Source organism: Megalobrama amblycephala, linkage group LG15 (genome assembly GCF_018812025.1).
Source record: "Megalobrama amblycephala isolate DHTTF-2021 linkage group LG15, ASM1881202v1, whole genome shotgun sequence".
Taxonomy (NCBI): Eukaryota; Metazoa; Chordata; class Actinopteri; order Cypriniformes; family Xenocyprididae; genus Megalobrama; species Megalobrama amblycephala.
The window spans coordinates 25,669,095-25,688,622 of record NC_063058.1 but is presented as its reverse complement, the minus strand read 5'-3'; the positions used below and the strand labels follow the sequence as shown (position 1 = coordinate 25,688,622).

Below are 19,528 nucleotides of genomic sequence, written 5' to 3'. Positions count from 1 at the left end.
ATTCACTGATTGTTCATTTTTTATTTCATATTTTTATATTATTTATTATTAGGCTATCATTATTGGTTAATTTTTTTATTCATTGTTATGTAGCCCTATTTGCTTTATTTTCCCCTTCATTTCGTGTATCCTTTATGTAGGCCTATATTATGTTAGCTATATTTTGTAAATACTTTAAATGCCAGCTCATGCCAATAAAATGTGACTTTATGATTGTATTGACTGTAGCTGTAATGATAGGATAAATGAGCGTTGTTAGCATTTGAATGAAGTTCGAATAATTTATTATTAATTGGTTATATGTTAAAAGAATATTTAAGCTAAAAAAATCCATTCACTGATATAGCCTAGACAAAACTTAATTTTGTTCATCATTTTATTTAGATTTAATAGGCATAATAATAATAATTAATAATAATAATACAAACCCGATTCCAAAAAAGTAGGGACACTGTACAAATTGTGAATAAAAACAGAATGCAATGATGTGGAAGTTTCAAATTTCAATATTTTATTCAGAATGGAATATAGATGACATATCAAATGTTTAAACTGGGAAAATGTATCATTTTAAGGGAAAAATAAGTTGATTTTAAATTTCATGGTATCAACACATCTCAAAAAAGTTGGGACAAGGCCATGTTTACCACTGTGTGGCATCCCCTCTTCTTTTTATAACTGTCTGCAAACGTCTGGGGAATGAGGAGACAAGTTGCTCAAGTTTAAGAATAGGAATGTTGTCGCATTCTTGTCTAATACAGGCTTCTAGTTGTTCAACTGTCTTAGGTCTTCTTTGTCACATCTTCCTCTTTATGATGCGCCAAATGTTTTCTATGGGTGAAAGATCTGGACTGCAGGCTGGCCATTTCAGTACCCGGATCCTTCTTCTACGCAGCCATGATGTTGTAATTGATGCAGTATGTGGTCAGGCATTGTCATGTTGGAAAATGCAAGGTCTTCCCTGAAAGAGACTACGTCTGGATGGGAGCATATGTTGTTCTAGAACTTGGATATACCTTTCAGCATTGATGGTGCCTTTCCAGATGTGTAAGCTGCCCATGCCACACGCACTCATGCAACCCCATACCATCAGAGATGCAGGCTTCTGAACTGAGCGCTGATAACAACTTGGGTTGTCCTTGTCCTCTTTAGTCCGGATGACATGGCGTCCCAGTTTTCCAAAAAAAACTTCAAATTTTGATTCGTGACCACAGAACAGTTTTCCACTTTGCCACAGTCCATTTTAAATGAGCCTTGGCCCAGAGAAAACGCCTGCGCTTCTGGATCATGTTTAGATATGGCTTCTTTTTTGACCTATAGAGTTTTAGCCAGCAATGGCGAATGGCACGGTGGATTGTGTTCACCGACAATGTTTTCTGGAAGTATTCCTGAGCCCATGTTTTGATTTCCATTACAGTAGCATTCCTGTATGTGATGCAGTGCCGTCTAAGGGCCCGAAGATCACGGGCATCCAGTATGGTTTTCCGGCCTTGACCCTTACGCACAGAGATTGTTCCAGATTCTCTGAATCTTTGGATGATATTATGCACTGTAGATGGTGATAACTTCAAACTCTTTGCCATTTTTCTCTGAGAAACTCCTTTCTGATATTGCTCCACTATTTTTCGCCGCAGCATTGGGGGAATTGGTGATCCTCTGCCCATCTTGACTTCTGAGAGACACTGCCACTCTGAGAGGCTCTTTTTATATCATGTTGCCATTTGACCTAATAAGTTGCAAATTGGTCCTCCAGCTGTTCCTTATATGTACATTTAACTTTTCCGGCCTCTTATTGCTACCTGTCCCAACTTTTTTGGAATGTGTAGCTCTCATGAAATCCAAAATGAGCCAATATTTGGCATGACATTTCAAAATGTCTCACTTTCAACATTTGATGTTATCTATGTTCCATTGTGAATAAAATATAAGTTTATGAGATTTGGAATCGGGTTTGTAGTAATAATAATAAAGACAGAGAAATTACAGCTTCCAGTTGAGAGGGGAGGATTAGGTCTTCCCAAGTTATCTCTGTATCATTATTCATTTGGTTTGAGACACCTGGGACAATGGATTTACCTCCAGAACGAGCTCCCCCATGGTTAGTTATGGAAAAATTTGCTTGTCCGCTTATACCTTTTGAGTCCATATTGATAACAAAACTACCACTACCAGTGCATAATCATCCAATTATTTCCCATCTCCAAACAGTTTGGAAGAAGACTTGTCGTATTCTAGGGGTTGACCCTTTTTTAAGCCCTTCATCTGCTATTTGGGCCAATCCAAAGTTGCTAATAGGTGGAACACCCGTGTTATGGAAGAAATGGATAGATAAAAATATAAATATTCTGGAAGATCTTTATGAGGATGATGCTTTAATATCTTTTGAGAGACTTAAGCAAAAATTCACCTTGTCTAACGACCAGTTCTGGAGATATCTACAGATGAGACATATGCTCACAAGTATCTTTACCTCCCCCTCATATGCTCCCAGGGGTAAAAACACTCTCAAGATGATCCAGAAGATTGTAGGTACTGGCCATGAGGGGTTTAAATATTATTCCTTACTTATTAGTCAGATGGGCCAAAATATTAGTTCTGCGGTTAAGATAATTTGGGAAAAAGATTTGGGATGCACATTTGAGGATGAAGAATGGGGGAGGATCACTGGGAATTTAAAATTGATGTCCAGAGATATTAGAACACGTCTCATACAATTTAAAATCTTACACAGATTCTATTGGACACCCAGAAGGCTGTTTAGAGCGGGTTTTAAGGATAATCCTGAATGTTGGCGATGCCAGAGAGAGGAGGGCAACCTATTTCATGTTTTATGGCAATGTCCAGAAGTCCAGTATTTTTGGAGGGAGGTGCACGATTATATTTTAAAGATATCACAGACCCAGTATGATCTCTGTCCTAGTTTATATATTCTTGGTGACCCTCAGCCTTTAAGTCATGTTAAAAAAAATGAATCAGAATGGATACAGAGCTGCATCATGCTGGGCAGACGTGTGATTGTAAAAAACTGGAAATCTTCTGGAAGGCCTCCGATTTTAGAGTGGCTTTCGGATTTAGGAAGGGTGGCAGCCCTTGAAAAACTCTCCTATAGTCTACACGGGAGGATCGAAATTTATTCTGAAAAATGGGGGAAATTTTTGAATTTCTGAAATCCGTAGTAGCAAGCATGTGACAAGACAATGGTCATGGTGAATATGATTTAGTTTATAGTGGAAACTTATGGTGTTGTCTATACCCCTGCCTTTTTTTTTTTTTTCTCTTCTTTTTTTTCTTTTTACTGTTGTATTTACTTATTTTTATATTGTTACAATTTATCGCTTGTTTTGTTGTATGTATGTGTTTGTGGATTGTTTATATGTTTCGTACTTGATTGTTTATACCACATCTGTCTGCAAATAAGAAAATCAATAAAGTACAAATCATAAAAAAATAATAATAAAGACACGATCAGATTAAAAGGCTGTGAGATAAGATGGATAAATGTATTCTTATGGGCCTTTATTATTTAATGTTCTTACATATTCTTTTATCATTAAATGAAGTTTGTTATCAAATTGATAATATCAAACTTCATTTGAATGCTATAGTGGCAACATCACGCGCAATAGGCTATTTATAGCTTATTACATTGCGCGCGATGTTGACTATATAGACAGCATTCAAATAATATATTAATATAATAATTTCTTAATTCCGCCCTTATTTTATCATTCCTAATTCCAGGTTGCTATGGAAGCACAGGTTGTTTACACATTTAACTGGTGGCCATGAGAAATAGATGTCGTTCCCTCAACATAATGAAGTCATGGCCTCGAGAAAAATATCTCGTTCCCTCACCATATGATCTCGAGGCCAAGATTTTACATAGCGTGGCCACGACATAAGGATGTCGTTACCTCGACAAAATGATGTCGTGGCCACGACTTATTATCACTTTCCAACAAATTAATATCTTGTGGCCACGACATATTATCACGTTCCCACGAGTTTATATGTCGTGGCCACGACAAAACTAAGTGAACCGAACATGTCCCCTCCCGGTCACCGTAAATTTTAACCAGGACACAGACCATGTCCGTGTGTCACCTATCAATGACATCATTACCCTCAATTTCCGGTTTTATTTTGTCGAAACCATGGAAACGTCAAAGACACTTTAGTACTGTATATTATGTGTTTTATTAGACAGGGGAGCAACTGTTTGGATACATTCATCGACAGAAACCTCATCATGTTATATAGTTTAACACATTAAGGGCCAAATTTACTAAACGGGGCAAATTAGCGTGAGAGCGCAATTCCACAAACGCGCCGATGGGAGTGGCAAGTTTTGCACGTGATCTGCTGAATAAAGAATAAATTATCTCCACTTTTATTAAGAGTATTTGAGGAATCTTTTTCTTCTAGTACCCTACCTCCAACTATGCAACACGCAGTCATATCGCTCATTCTCAAGAAAAACAAAGATCCTCTTGATTGTAGCTCTTATCGCCCTATCTCTCTTCTTAATGTGGACAGTTAGATCCTGGCAAAAATGCTGGACCATAGGTTAGAAACTGTTCTGCATTCTATTATATGCAATTATCAAACTGGATTTATCAAAAATGTATTTAATTATTTTTTAATATACGTCGACTCTTAAATATTCTTTATGACCCCACTCCATCTAATGTCCCTGAAGTACTTCTATCACTTGATGCTGAGAAAGTTTTTGACCAGGTGGAGTGGGACTATCTGTTTTATGTTTTGAGGAAATTCGAGTTTGTTTCAAAATTTACTCATTTGATTAAAGGGCACCTATTATGCAAAATTCACTTTTACATGGTGTTTGACCATAAATGTGTGTTGGCAGTGTGTGAGCAAAACCACCCTAGAATGAGAAAAATCCACCCAGTGTTTTTTTTACAATCTCAATAATTCATAAGCACTGTCTCAGAACGCCCTGTTCTAAGATTGCTCTCACTGTGACGTAGAATTGCGCTAAGCCCCACCCACGTGGTTTGATTGACAATCTGGTTTTGGCATAGACCCCGACCTCGGTGATCTGTCAACCATCCTCCATTGTTTCAACGACAGCCGGTAATGTCTCCTAAGAAACATAAGTGTTCTGTTGTGGGATGTAATAATGAATATAGTAGTTTACACTTACTTCCGACATCAGAGCCACTGAAAACGCAGTGGATGAATTTTATTTACGAAGGAAAGGCGCCACTCAAAATTCCAAAATACGTTTATGTTTGCGCGAATCATTTTTTGACTGACTGTTTTGAGAACGAGGGTCAATTCAAAGCAGGTCTTGCTTCAAAGTTAATCCTCAAGTGTGGATCGTTGCCTACTGTTCGCGATCCAACGTCACCTCCAGAAGAATAAGTGTATTTAATGTTTTTTGAAGCAAATAGTCATTTCAGTGGATGTCAGCCAATTCAATAACAAATGCGTCTAAAGTTGTTGTTCGTCGTCGTCGTAGAATGTCTGTGTATATAATTTAAACCTTGTTTGTATAGTATGTATCCACACGTATATATATATATTTTTTAAAGATATTGTATTAAAAACTGTGTATGTTTACTTAGCAAACGTTATTACAGTATTTGTGTTTGTAGTTTCAAAAAATTGCGCGAACGTTATCACAGTGTGTGTGTTGCACATCCATAATTGCAAAGGGGACGCGATTAAAACTCTATAAGTACATAAATGTATCAAATAACCATTCAGAGACGTCCTGCTCCATTCTCAATTGTGTTTCTTCTGCCGGAGTCTCTTCATCATCTGGGTCTGATTCCGGTTCATACATGTACGGCTGAATGCCATACAAAACAGCGGGTCTCTCACTCTCAGCCATTCTGCTTCTACCCTCTGTTTATTGCCATAGGTATGCAAGTTACGCCCTCATCCAAAGGCAGGGCGGGGATATGCAGCTCATTTATATTTAAGGTGGTACACACCAAAACAGCTCTTTTTAAAACAGGCCCCAAAAATGACATTTTCAAATGGTTATAATAAATTAACTGTGGGGTATTTTGTGCTGAAACTTCACAAATACATTCTGGGGACACCCAAGATCAATATTACATCTTGTAAAAAGGGGCATAATAGGTGCCCTTTAAGGTTCTTTATACATCCCCTCTTGCGGCAATATGTACAAATAATAACTTATCTCCCTTTTTCTCTCTACTGCGTGGAACAAGTCAGGGTTGTCCATTGTCACCCCTTTTGTTTGCGTTAGTAATTGAACCACTAGCTGTAGCTATACATGAGCAGATTGCCATTAAAGGAATTTATAGAAGAGGTATTGAACACAAAGTTTCTCTCTATGCAAATGATATGCTTATATACTTGTCTCACCCACTTACAAGCTTACCAGTACTGATTGGACTGTTAGATGTCTTTGGTAAAATCTCTGGATATAAAGTCAATCTACAGAAAAGTGAACTTATGCCTATTAATCTAATATCTCATTCAGAATTATCTAACTCTTTTCCATTTAAACTAAGCACAGTTTAAGACGCGAATCAGTGAATGTTTGAACCTTTTTTAATAGTTGTGTTTGAGTCGCTCAGTTGTCCTCCATGTGAAAAGATGGATCTCAAAATCATTCAGTCACTGCTGGAAAGGGTTCAAATATGCAAAAGATGGTGGAAAACTGGGACCTGGAGATTTTTTCTGAAGAACAGAGCTCAGTTTAACTGCTCAGAATAAACAAAGGACTCATGAACAACCATCACACAACAAAAAAACAGTCATAGATCATCCAGGTAATGACACACAGTATTAAGAATAAATGGTTCACAAACTTTTGAACTGAGTCATTTTAATAAATTCAGCTATTTTTTTGTCTTATGGATTATATGTAAACATCTTTTATGTAAAATATCTTATTCAGGACAATACTAAATAAAAAATAAAATACATTTTGTATGATCTCTCTTATTTTGTTAAAATTTTGCACATTTTCACAGATTCTGCAAGTGGTTCACATACTTATTCTTGCAACTATACGTAACCTGAGACGTTCCCTTTCGAAAGGGAACTCTACACTGCGTTTGAAACGCATATGGGGAACGATATACCCACGCCGCCATGCTTGAGGGGAGTGCATGCCAAAAAATGGCTAGACAAACATCAGAACTAGCAGCTTCAACTAAAATGCCAGAACCACTCCCCCTACGTCATACATTGGCTGTCAGTGACAGCATTCCCTATGGCCAACAGCCCAAGCTATAAGCCTCAAAGAGGCCTTCCACAGAAGGCCTACCAAGGCCGCTCAAAGTCTTCTGGGACCAAACTTCTTTTCATAGAAAAGAGGGTACCTCTAAGGGAATGTAGCCAGGGGGCCCGAAGAAACCCTAGCCAGTCACTTGTCAGGGGAAACAGAGTCAACCCTGAATGCCACCAGGGAGGCTGACCTGGTCTCACTAAAGCAACCTAGTCTTGGCCAACAACCTGTCTGATCACAGAGTCTCAAATCACATTCTTCAGAGAAGATATCCACTAAGAGTGACTGCAAAGAGGCAGTAACCAACTCAGACCAGAGTGAAGAGAGGGGCATCCTGGAGAGCAGGACTCAGCTTAGCGCTTTTTACCCTTACCAATGAGGGGAATAACACTCTGCTTAATCCTAGGATCTACTCAGCGCTTGATTATTTGCACTGAGGAGGCTGTGCACTCCAAAGGAACCCAACAAGTGGAGTACCAGCCTGGGGGCTGATCCTCAATAGGGAGGCCTCAGAGAGGCCTTCAATCACTGACAAGCTTAACCCTCTGGAGCCTGAGGCTGATTTGGGGCCTGGAGAAGTTTTGACATGCCCTGACATTTGTGCTTTTTTCAGTTGTTCATAAACATATTAATGGCAAAAGTGTCATTACACTGTATTCAGCACAAACTAGGCTACCATAATATGTGAGGAACATGTATGTACATGTTTGTGTTTTTGAAGGAATAATGTTTATGTGTGGTTATTGAAAAAACAAAAAAAACTTAAGTCACTGAAATAAGGCAAAAAAGTATATTAAATCTGTGTTCACAAGACTTCTGGGTATTGGAGGTTGTAGACTAGAGTTTTTGCTTCAAAATTATGTTAAAATTATGCTGCCTACTCCTTCATAGAAAACAATATATTGATTTAGTTTTTGTAAGAAACTTTTTGTCAAGAAACACAGTATGCGTGGAGGTGTGAATCATCATGAATAATGGGTGATTCTCACCTGAGAAGACAAAAGAATCACATAAATAATGACCTGAAATGACTTGCATATTAATGAGGCCTTTCAGTCAGGTAGGCTATGTGAAAAAACCCTCTGTGATCATGTCTCATATATTGAGCTGAATCATGGACTTCTGACATGGCTCTCTTTTCATACAGGTTACATAAACACAGAATGTTTGTTTTCGATTTGACTTGCACAATTTAAAACCTGACATTTCAATGTTTCTTTAGACATAAGTCTATTTTTTTTTCATTAGTATTCACTAAGTTATAGTTCATTTTCTGAGAACTATCAGATTGGACTTCGTTCAGAGGGAGACGAGAGATCACGCATCATGTTAGTTTTCTTTATTTTACAAAAAGCACAACATCGTGTTTTTACTCTGAGTGTACACAAATAAAAGAAGACATTATATAGTTTCAATTGATATATTACTTATGTCTCTATGACAAGAAATGACAGAGTATTTTAAGTCTGTTTTGCTGCAATGTGAAAAAAATCCTGCAAAACGCGCCGGCGCGTTACCCGACTCCAGAGAGTTAAGGAGCTAAGTACTATGCAGGACAACCCTCAAATGAGGGGAGTACAGAGCTCAACCTAACAGATAAACTGTACTGTAGACCCAAAAAGGGGCCTGCAACATGACACAAATTCTACATTGTGTAGAAATACATCCCAGCAGCCTTGCTAAAGGCCAACATGTGAACTACATGCTCAATCTGCTTAGAGGCCTGTGAAGGCCGCACACCCAGAGCAGCTTGCTTGCTGATAAGCAAAACCCACAAACATGGAACTCTTTCAGAATGAAACCGAGTTAAACCAGCAGATAAGACTGTAGAGTGCCCACATAACAGTCTACCTAACACAATCCAACAAGCAGTGTACTCAGTAAAAAAAACTTTTTACTCTCTAAAACATAAGGAGTACAACATACGCCATCATGCACTGCAGGAGGCCCAAAAGAGGGCCTACGACTTCCAGACAGACACGTGGCGTCAGCTGGTGGCAGTGTTCTAAGCTCTAAGGGAGACAAATATGATAACCAAACTTCTCCAGTGAGGTTAACTAGTTTAACTCAACCTGAGCCACCATACCACCTGGCAATGTACTCAGTAAAACACCTTTTACTCTTTAAGCAAGACGAGTACAAACCTATGCCATCATGGTCTTGAAGGAGGCCCAAGCAGGGCCTACAACTCAGAAAGACATGTGGCGCCAGTTCTAGTGGCAGTTTCTAAGCTCTAAGGGAGCCATATATAGAAATAAACTATCCAGTGAGGTTAAAGGCCTTTGCACACCGAGTCCAAAATTTGCATGCGAAATTTCACGCGTCAAAAAATAAATTCGACCTCACGTTATGTCAATCAAATGTATAGTTAACGTTTGCACACTGCCTCCGAAACTTTCGTCTGTCATAAAAATATTCGGATCAGGTTAGATTTTCTGCGTTTTTCGCATCCGTGGCACGCATTTTGAGAGATGTTTTGACAATTCAGAGCCACTGTACGTAAATGCAAAAATCCAGAATGCCATCTGACAAGTTGATCAAGTTGATCCACGTCATCTACAGCACAAAGCAGTAGCACTGTATGACAAACAATGTGCGAAATACAAAGACAGAAAATAAATTCAGATTGTGCCAGTAGCAAAACATCAAACTGAGCCACTGACATCCTGAAGTAAACTTTGAAACACTCGGGATAATCATGCAGCTCCTTGATGAGGTGAACCCTCCTTTCTCTCTATGCAATCTCGGGATTGGATGGACCCAATATTTCCTCTTTCTTTTTCTCTTTTAAAGAAGAGAGAGGACAACTAAATCATGCTCGCTGCTTGAAGACTTCTTTTTTGTATTGTTTTGCGATTTTTTTTTTTTTTTTTTTTTTTTTTTTCACAACAGATTCATTAATACGCATCGGACTCAGTGTGCAAGGTCTCTGTGCATGAATACGAAAGGTCTCTGTCACGAATACGAAAAAACGCATGCGAAAATTTCGGACTCAGTGTTGCCTGGCAAGGCCAGACTGATATATCTTCTACAAGATATATCAGTCTGATCAGTCCGCCCTCCGTCGCGATTCGAGTCAACTCCAAACCGTACCGTGCAAACAGCGTCACTCTAGTGTGGCGAAAGTCCCTTCAATATCAACAAAGATTGCACACGGGAGACCCGAGAGTTTGTTCTATTCAGCCGTGAATTCAGTTTTAAATGACCAAAAACACATTAATTATTTACTTTTCACTGTTGACTCTCTTGTCGCTTTGCTAACGTCATATCCGCCCTTCTCTGATTAGTTTACTCCGCTTCCTGTTTGCTCGGATTTGCTCTGCCCTAGAAATCGAATTGATTCAATGGCCGACCAGACTCATCCGCTGGTACAGTGGTGAGGCTGGATTTTCCAGGCAGGATCGTAAAAATTCCGTCATAATCAATTGTTACCCGTCATTTTTATTTTTATTTTTGAATAAGACATTTAATAGTTTCTGTTTTGTCCACATTTTCATTTTTATTCACGAGCTTACAGAATAAGCAAATAGGTCTAGGCTATGCATTTATTTATATTATGAAAAGAAAGTTGAACAAAGACTGTGCATCACTTTTCAGTTTTCGTGGATCGTGAGTGAACGTGATCATCCCTTTCTCTTTACTATTTTACAGAACGAAATAAACATGAATGAACATCAGAAAATGTTTAAAGATGGTAGCTTTTTACCGAAATCTGTATCACGTCTTAATCAGCTCAATCAGTGTTGCAAACAATGTCATGTAACATTATACCTCAGAAAAGCCATTCGTTGACCATAAACTTGATAGTCAGCAAAAAAAAAAAAAAAAAATGAACCATTTAAAACAAAAGAAACTGGATTAGAAACTTTATTATGCAAGTAAAAGGATTATAACTTTATTATTATTAAATAGACTTAAACTAGGTGCTCGCCTGTGTATAATCAAACGCATTGTTTTCATTTTATTCTGGAGACTGAACTCGCGCTTTGCTGCCACACTGGAGCGGACTCGCCACCAACTCGACAGGGGTGGGAATTACAGTTACAAATTACATTAGCCTCAGTGTAATCTGTCAAAATGACAGACAGCCTTCAGCTTTTTCCGTCACTGCAAAAAAAATTTCGGTTAACGCGACCTCTGATACATGTGTATGTATATATATATATATATATATATACATACACTACTCACAAAAAGTTGAGTTCACATGTTCACATGAGTTTCAAGAGTTCACATGTACATATAATTCAATATAATAAAAGTTATGCGTATTTGCCGTGCTGTCCAGGGGGAGGGCTCTGAGCTCGGAATATTGGCCCGAACCCAGAGGACTCCCCCTGGTGCAAAAATAGTAAAAATAGATGGGGTAGAGGGACTAGTACTCTCAAATTAAAGTGAGTCTGGTATTTATACCTCTAGTCATTGGTTGAGTTGATTAACTGAATGCTCTCCACCTGGCTAATTAGTTAATTATCTACCTGCTCCTCCTGAATTTTGTTAATAAAACATAATTTCAAGAATTCACATGTACATATAATTCAATATAACAAAAGTTATGCGTGTTTGGCGTGCTGTCCAAGGGGAGGGCTCCCACTCAGAATATTGGCCCGAACCCAATGAACCTGCGCGGGAGATTTTTTCGTCCCGCTCCCGCCCGTCCCGCAAATTGTGTCCCGCTCCCGCCCACTGCAAAAATATATTTATTTTCTCCCGCTCCCGCCCGCAAACAACAAGTTTCTCCCGCTCCCGCCCGCAAAATCCCGCGGGTAAACGTATAAGTATTGGTTGTTTTTTTAAAATACATTGCATTGTAAACCCTGGAACCCTGGCCAGAACGGTGTCATAAGGTCTTATGTCGGCACAAACGAAGTCAACACATTTTTCTGTTGTTATATCTTTTAGTGCACTTGACACTTTCGACTGACTTGCTAATTCAGGGATGTTTGGCCTTTCAAAACGGTGCACACATACGCTTCAGACCTGAAGTTCCAGACTTGTGCCCGCTGTATGTGAGTATTTTCTGCATTTGTCACAACTCGCAAAAGGAGGTGCTTTCCATCGCTGTCGCATACTACTGAAAAACATTTCCAAAATCAATTTTCCTTTGCTTGGTTTTTAGTTTTGCATGTTCCTTTCTTTAATAACTTACTAATAGCTGTTTGGCTATGAACCATGCGAGAGTTAACTCCGACCCTGCGCCTGTAAATCAGGTTTATTTGTTTCTAGTTATTTTATTTTGTTAGATATTTCCACTTTGCGGGGTCCCGCAAATGATTTTATTTTCCCACCCGCACACAATAATATCTGCCGCCCGCATCCGCATTCACCCATCAAAACTGTCCCGCGCCGCACTCGGTTGTGCTGGGTCCCGCGGCCCGAACCCAGAGTACTCCCCCAAAAAGCAAAGAGAGCAAAGGACAGCCGCCAGACTAAAGACTCCCAAAAGATGGTGAGAATTGGCAGGCTGGCATGTTAAAAAGAAGCCTGGTCAGTTGACCAGGAGAACCCTTGTTGCCTCTGGCAGGAGCAGCTCACGGCGCCGGGCGGACGGGCCCTACTGGCCAACAAACAAGGAGATGCTGAATTTGGAACGATCAATCCGGAGAGCTCTCACAGCATCTGATGGAAGACCAATGCTCCAGGAGACCAATGCTCACGGCATCGGATGGGTAAAGCCCTACCACCTAATAATTGGGGCGCAGCAGGAGTTAAACTGTCCGGCCGGGGGGGTCCGTGCTTCCTCTGACAGGATTGTACATCGCCAGGTGGACGGGCCCAACCAGCCAATAGACAGGGAGCACGTGATTTGGAGCGCCCGATCAGGAGGGCTCTGGCTACATCTGACGGGAGACCAATGCTCACGGCATTGAATGAGTTAGCCCTACTGACCGAAAGACAAGGGGCAGTGTGATTCAGGAACGACCGACCGAAGGGGCCCACTCAGCCGACAGGAGCAGCTCCCAGTGACGGGTGAGTGAGTCCTATTGGTCGATGGTTGGGTGAGGGGAATTGTAAGGGCCAGCCAGGAGAGCCCTCACAGCATCCGTTGGGAGACCAATGCTCACAGCATCGTACTGAGAGGGTATCGTGGGAGACCAATGTTTTAGGACAGTGAATCTCAACCTTTCTGAGTAATGGACCCCCGTCATCTTTGGAACCGTCCTCAAGGATTCCGGAATAAAATTGGCTCATTGGTATCATTAATGTCTTTGTGATGAACAAATGCAATCGATTGTAATTTACTATAACATTAGTTGACATACCTTCATTTATGGGAACATGTCAAATGTCAAAATATATAAAAGTCATTCAGATATTTAATAAGGACCCCCTGGCATTATGTCAAGGACCACTAGGGGTCCATGGACCCGTGGTTGAGAAACACTGCTCTAGGAGGAGACCAATGCTCTGAGAGGAGACCAATGCTCTAGGAAGAGACCAATGCTCCATGAGGAGACCAATGCTCCGGGAAGAGATCAATGCTTCGGGAGGAGACCAATGCTCTGGGACGAGACCAATGCTCTATTAGGAGACCAATGCTCCAGGAGGAGACCCATGCTCTAGGAGACCAATGCTATGGGAGGAGACCAATGCTCTGGGAGGAGATTAATGCTCTGGGAGGAGATTAATGCTCTGGGAGGAGACCAAATGCTCTGGGAGGAGACCAGTGCTCTAGGGGGAGACCAATGCTCTGAGGAGACCAATGCTCTAGGGAGAGACCAATGCTCATTGCATCAGACGGGTAAGCCTTGCCGGACGAGGAAAGATAAGCACTGACTGGGAGGCTTTTGTGGTGTCCGGCGGGGGACCAATGCTCAGGGAGACCAATGCTTATGGTGGCCGATTTAAGTAACGTAAATAAATAAAAAGGAAGTGGGTAAAACATGCAAAAGATAAAGGCATGTATGCAGCTATTACTCATATTGTAATAATAGTAGGCAAATAATAAAATATGGCCTATCACTTATGTTATGTTGCTTGCTATGCTATTACACATTGGCCAACAATATTCATTTTTCTGTCCAACTAGCTTACATAACCAGACAGTAAAATGTAATTTTGTAACATGTAACTTTTTTTTAAACAAACGTAATAGCCTACTTTAATATTTTTTTTATTTTGTAAAGTTGTGCAATTTTGTAGGATTTATGGTATTTTGTGTTATTTATTGTGCCTCAGTTTGTAATAATTTAAGTATATACATTTATATAAAATAGCATTTTATGTTAAATCCACTTTAATAAAGATCTACATTTCTAAATTTCATTTATAGTGATAGACATGAAAAATGTGCCTGGTTTTAGTGGACGATTACTGCCATCTACTGGAAAGCAAACACTTAATTAAATTAAAATTAAAATAACGATTTTTTTAACTACAGCCACTAGATGGCTATAGAATTAATCAATGGTTCACATTATAAAATAATTATTATAACTATAAAAATAACTCTATATCAAATTTTAGCATTTTTTTGTACTATCATTTGTACTATCATGGGTATTTGAAGATATTTTTGAAAAATACAATTATTTACTGTAGAGAACAGTGCACTATTGCAGACTTATATACTGAGGTTTTAATTGCATTATTTTAATATAGTCAGTCGTGAATTAAAGTGGGCCGGTCTAAGGCATGAAACTCCAGGGCTGAAAATGAGTCCCAATCCGGCCCTGGGTCAGGTACCCTTGCAGATTGTATAGTACCCAGATCATGCTGATGCAAGCGGTTTCGAATGGTCTGACGTGAACACTCGGGTGCCTCTCACTTCCCTTAAACTTGCCTGGAGTTGAGTGGCATTCATAATCTGGTTCTGCAGGGCACTATTCACAATGAAGTGGTCATCAGCATGGGATGTGGCCAAAGGATGCCCCTTCTATGCCTTTCTGTGACTCTTCCAGTCTCTCTGCTTCTCTGTTGCAACCTGCTGATGACACTCTGTGACACTAAGCTCAGTGGCAACTTCTCTCTGAGAACATCCTGTTTGAAGCCTCGCAATGGCCAGGTACTGTTGATCAATTGTTAAGTCTCGTCTTGGTCTCATGATGTCAAAATGTGAACAGCATGATGAAGAGGACTGTTTAAATACAAATTTTCATTGAACCGGAACATTTAGTGCTCGATTCATGGATCAAGACAGTTGTTGTGATTTTTGCGGTTAATCACCTTGTTAGAGAACAGCATATTATGCAAGAAGTACTAAAACATTGAACAGTTGGACATGTGCATTCAAAAGTTTAGAGAAGGTCAAATTAAGTTCACCTTTAAAGGTTATAGTGCATTTTAGGTGCATTCTGAAATTTCACCTGAAAGTCAAATATCCCTAATTTTTTTGTGAGTAGTGTACACACACACACACACACACACACACACACACACTTAAAACACAATTAAACACAATTAAAACACAATTAAAAACATTTGTATAGCACAACTTTTTAATGAAGCAACAACATTATAGGCAGGACAAAAGACTATTACTATTCTTTCATTGTGCAAAAGTATTATAAAGGCTCCAACACAGAGTGGCACTTATGCACATCCTGTGTGCAGAATGATGCGCTTAAAGCAACACAGAGTCACTCCTATGCAACAGTTTATTGAGCAATTTTTTTAAACAGTTTTAAATTTCAGTTACTGTGTGTGTGAAGAATGATTCATAGCACTCTATTCCCAGTGTTGTGATCTAACAGACACTGTTTCAGATGTGTGCGCACTGCTTTTTGCAAGGCTTTAAAACATATTTTTTTAGGGAAGCTTTTATTTGATTTACTTCTAATTTTTTCTATACCACTTACTTATGGAACTGCTTTTATAACATGTTTTATATTTTTGTTGTATATCTGAATGCCCCACTTTTATGAATGCATTTTATTTTATCTTTTTTTTTATTGTACTTCTCGTTTAGGGTGTACTCACACTAGGCACGGTTGCCTTGAACCGAGCCCGAGCCCGAGCCCGATTGTCCCCCCTCCCCACTCCCCCTCTTGCCTGCACTCATACTGCACTTAACGTTCCGGGCCGGAGCATGCTTGCATCATATACGATGCAGCTTTCTGAATGGAAGAAAACATGAAGAAATGCACTTTCGCTAAGATGCTGCCTAATATAGGCTATTTATATGCCACACAGCGATTTTCAATAGCACGTATCAGAGGAATTATTACAAAGGCAGCTGACGTTAATGGAGGAATTTGCAGCTTTACTCGCAAACTACGATTCCTGTTCATCAATAAGGTGAGAATCATCAATTTGGTGGCCCTTATGAAATAGAGTCATCTTAGTGAAACTGATTATGCTGTGCGTACTCCAGATTGCAGAAGAAAAACACGAGTCTGTCATGTGAATATGCTGAAGCCTTATTATAAGAGAGCTCATGCTGCTGAGGATGTTGATGTCCCATCTATTACCGTAGTAACACCCACTGGCCGCGGCGAAAAAGATGATGCAGTTAACAATTTTGAACGAATTGCAAGACTGAAATTCAGTAATGTTGTTAAACATCGAATAAATGTTGTCTTATCTTCCTGATCAGCAACGTCGAGATATTATTTTGTTGATTAAAGAATAATTTCTTTGTTTGGCAGATACTCCCTCTCAGACTACTGTGATAGTGCACATTATTAAAAATTGAGGGATCAGCTTCCATACGTCAACATCACTATATCGTGTAAATCCTGTAAAAATGGGAGATTATGAAAGAGGAGGTGAAGTATTTAGCTGGATCAGGGGCTTGCTGTCTCCAGCTCCAGCCCATGCAGCTAACCTTGTATCCTTATACCTAACCCTGGATGGTACCAATAGAATTTGTAACAACTACCACAAGGTTAACAGTGTCACAAAACCTGATTCCTTCCACATGCCCCATATGGAAGACTGCATATATTGAATAGTAGGCTATTACAGAGCATTTTGCAAGAATTTTGCTTCTGTCATGTCTCCAATTACTGACTTATTGAGTTAATTTAGAACCTTTATCTGGTGAAAATGTGAAAATGATTTTAAAGTGGCAAAAGATTTGTTGTGTTTTGCTCCTGTTCTGGCCACCCCTTGAATTCACTTGCCCTTTTAAACTTGAGGTATTTGCCAGTGTTGTAGGAGCTGGAGCAGTGCTGTTACAGGATGATGACCAGTGGAATTTGACCACCCCCTGTGTTACTTCTCCAGGAAGTTTTTAAAACCTCAACAAAACTACAGTACTATTGAAAAAGAAACGCTTGCTTACTATTAGCACTTAAACTTTTTTTTTTTATGTGGGCAGCAGTTCTCTTCCAATTAAAGTGTTCAGGGATCATAATGCCCTGACTTTTCTTTCACGCATGTCAAATCACAATTAGTGTCTGATGAGACTGTCATTGATTGTGCAGGAATTTAATTTGAAATTACAGCACAAGAAAGGAGCTGACAATATTATTGCTGATGTTCTTTCCCAGTCAGTTGGTGTGTGACTTTTCATTGATGGCTGATATAGTTTTTCTTTATTTTTTTGTTTCCTTGTAATAACACTGGAGTTTGTTTCTTATTGGGGTGATCTTACGTCCTCGGGCATATATAATATTAAACTCTGATTTGTGGGTATGTTTTCCCTCTCGAGTTTCTCTCACTCTGTTGCTCCAGATTCCAGCAGCTAATCACCTGGGAAAGTGGATTGGCTCCTCTCTTGGCATCACATCCTTTAAAAACCCGCTTCCACACAATACAAGGGATGCGCGGCTCTGTGTGTGTGTTCTTCCAGGACGATGCGTTTGTGTCAGCACCCCTCCGAAGTGTTGTAGCCTACTAAAGTTGATCAAAACGTGAAGTTAGCCTGCTTGCATGCTTAATGTTTTCCCCACTGACTTTCTTTGGTTGTTGTTGCTACTATTTTTATTTTAAATATTGTGTTGGTATTAAAAGGTAATCTGTAAATATATTATAAGAAATATAATTTTATATAATATACTTTTATTAAAAAACCTGTGTACATTACCGATTTTTTTTCCTCTCATGTGGCACAGATCGGATATGACGTGAACATGTAAGCAGGAAAAAAACGCATGAATTCTGATATTCTCTGATCGGTTTCAGGCCTCACTCGTATGTGGAAATAAATCTGATATGTGCATTTGCATCTGCCATGTAAGCGGTCAAATCAGATATTCCCCAGTAAATGTGAGTCGTATGTCGTTGAAAAAGGGACGGAGGCAAATGACGTCAACTCAGGTGGACACGAACTGCGATCACATGACACTAATGGCTCTACTCTTTTTTCTCCACCTTACGAAAGCAATGTTTTGCTGACCTTTAAAGATAGTGCAAAAAGCAAAACGTATAATAATGTTGTCTGATACGGGTCACTTTTAAAAGATAATGTAAGCGGGTCGTCAAAAAAAAAAAAAAAAAACGGATATAGTCAGATATAGTCATATAGCCAGAATTAGGCCTTAGTTCAATAGGGATATTTAAGTATCTTTTATAAATATACACTAGAAAAAAAACATTACTGGTGTGTATCTTGAGACAAAACAATGACACTGGCATATTTAAGATCTGTCAGTACAAGTTGTTTTCATATCAGTCATGACAACTCTTGAGGTTTAGCACATTGTTTAACATGTAACAGTTTGGCAATGTTAATGTATTGCGTCTTGGCAGACTAGATCTGTTATGCTGCTGATGATTATTGCTACTACAGAGAAAGACAGAGATTGGCTACTGCTAATAGATACACAGACACTGTTGTGAGCATGTAAGATATGTGCTACATAAATAGACATGCATAAATTCCATAGCAGATCTAGGCAGGTGGAGCTGGGGGAGGTGGAGGAAATCTGAAAGCATTCTGCAGGACTAGATTGCAGCAAACACTGAAAAATACTATTTAAGCAATTTCATTGGCTGCAGGATCAGCAAAAGGCCAATCAACTTGTGTCTTGTAGTAATGATGTGGTTGCTTGCAGATTACATGTAAAGGACATATCAGCCTGCACCCTCTAGAGTTTCATGAGTAAACTAGACAAATATGTACATCTTAAAAAAAAAAAAAAAAAAAAAAAAGAAGATTCCTGCTCAGCATACCTGAGATTGCCCAGAGTGTAGTTTGGGTGGTTGAGTGCATCAGAGAGCAGCTTCGCTCCTAAATCTCCTGGGTGATTGTAGCTCAGATCCAACTCTCTCAGGTGTGAGGGGTTAGAACTTAGAGCTGAAGACACATAATGACAGCCTTCATATGTCACCATACAGCCAGACAATCTACAGACAAACACAGACAACAGTCCACATGATATTAGTTTGGCAATCAGATGTCATCATCAC

The 19,528-nt window shown here is 39.4% G+C and overlaps 1 protein-coding gene across 1 annotated transcript in view; it reads right to left on the bottom strand.

Annotated features, from left to right (window-relative positions):
- The window catches only part of LOC125247569 (NACHT, LRR and PYD domains-containing protein 12-like), a 55,609-nt gene that overhangs the window by 26,374 nt on the left and 9,707 nt on the right, over positions 1–19,528 (bottom strand). Inside the window, exon 3 of the mRNA XM_048158934.1 lies at positions 19,292–19,465. Within this exon, the coding sequence (XP_048014891.1) occupies positions 19,292–19,465 (174 nt within the window). The remainder of the gene's footprint in view (positions 1–19,291; positions 19,466–19,528) is intronic.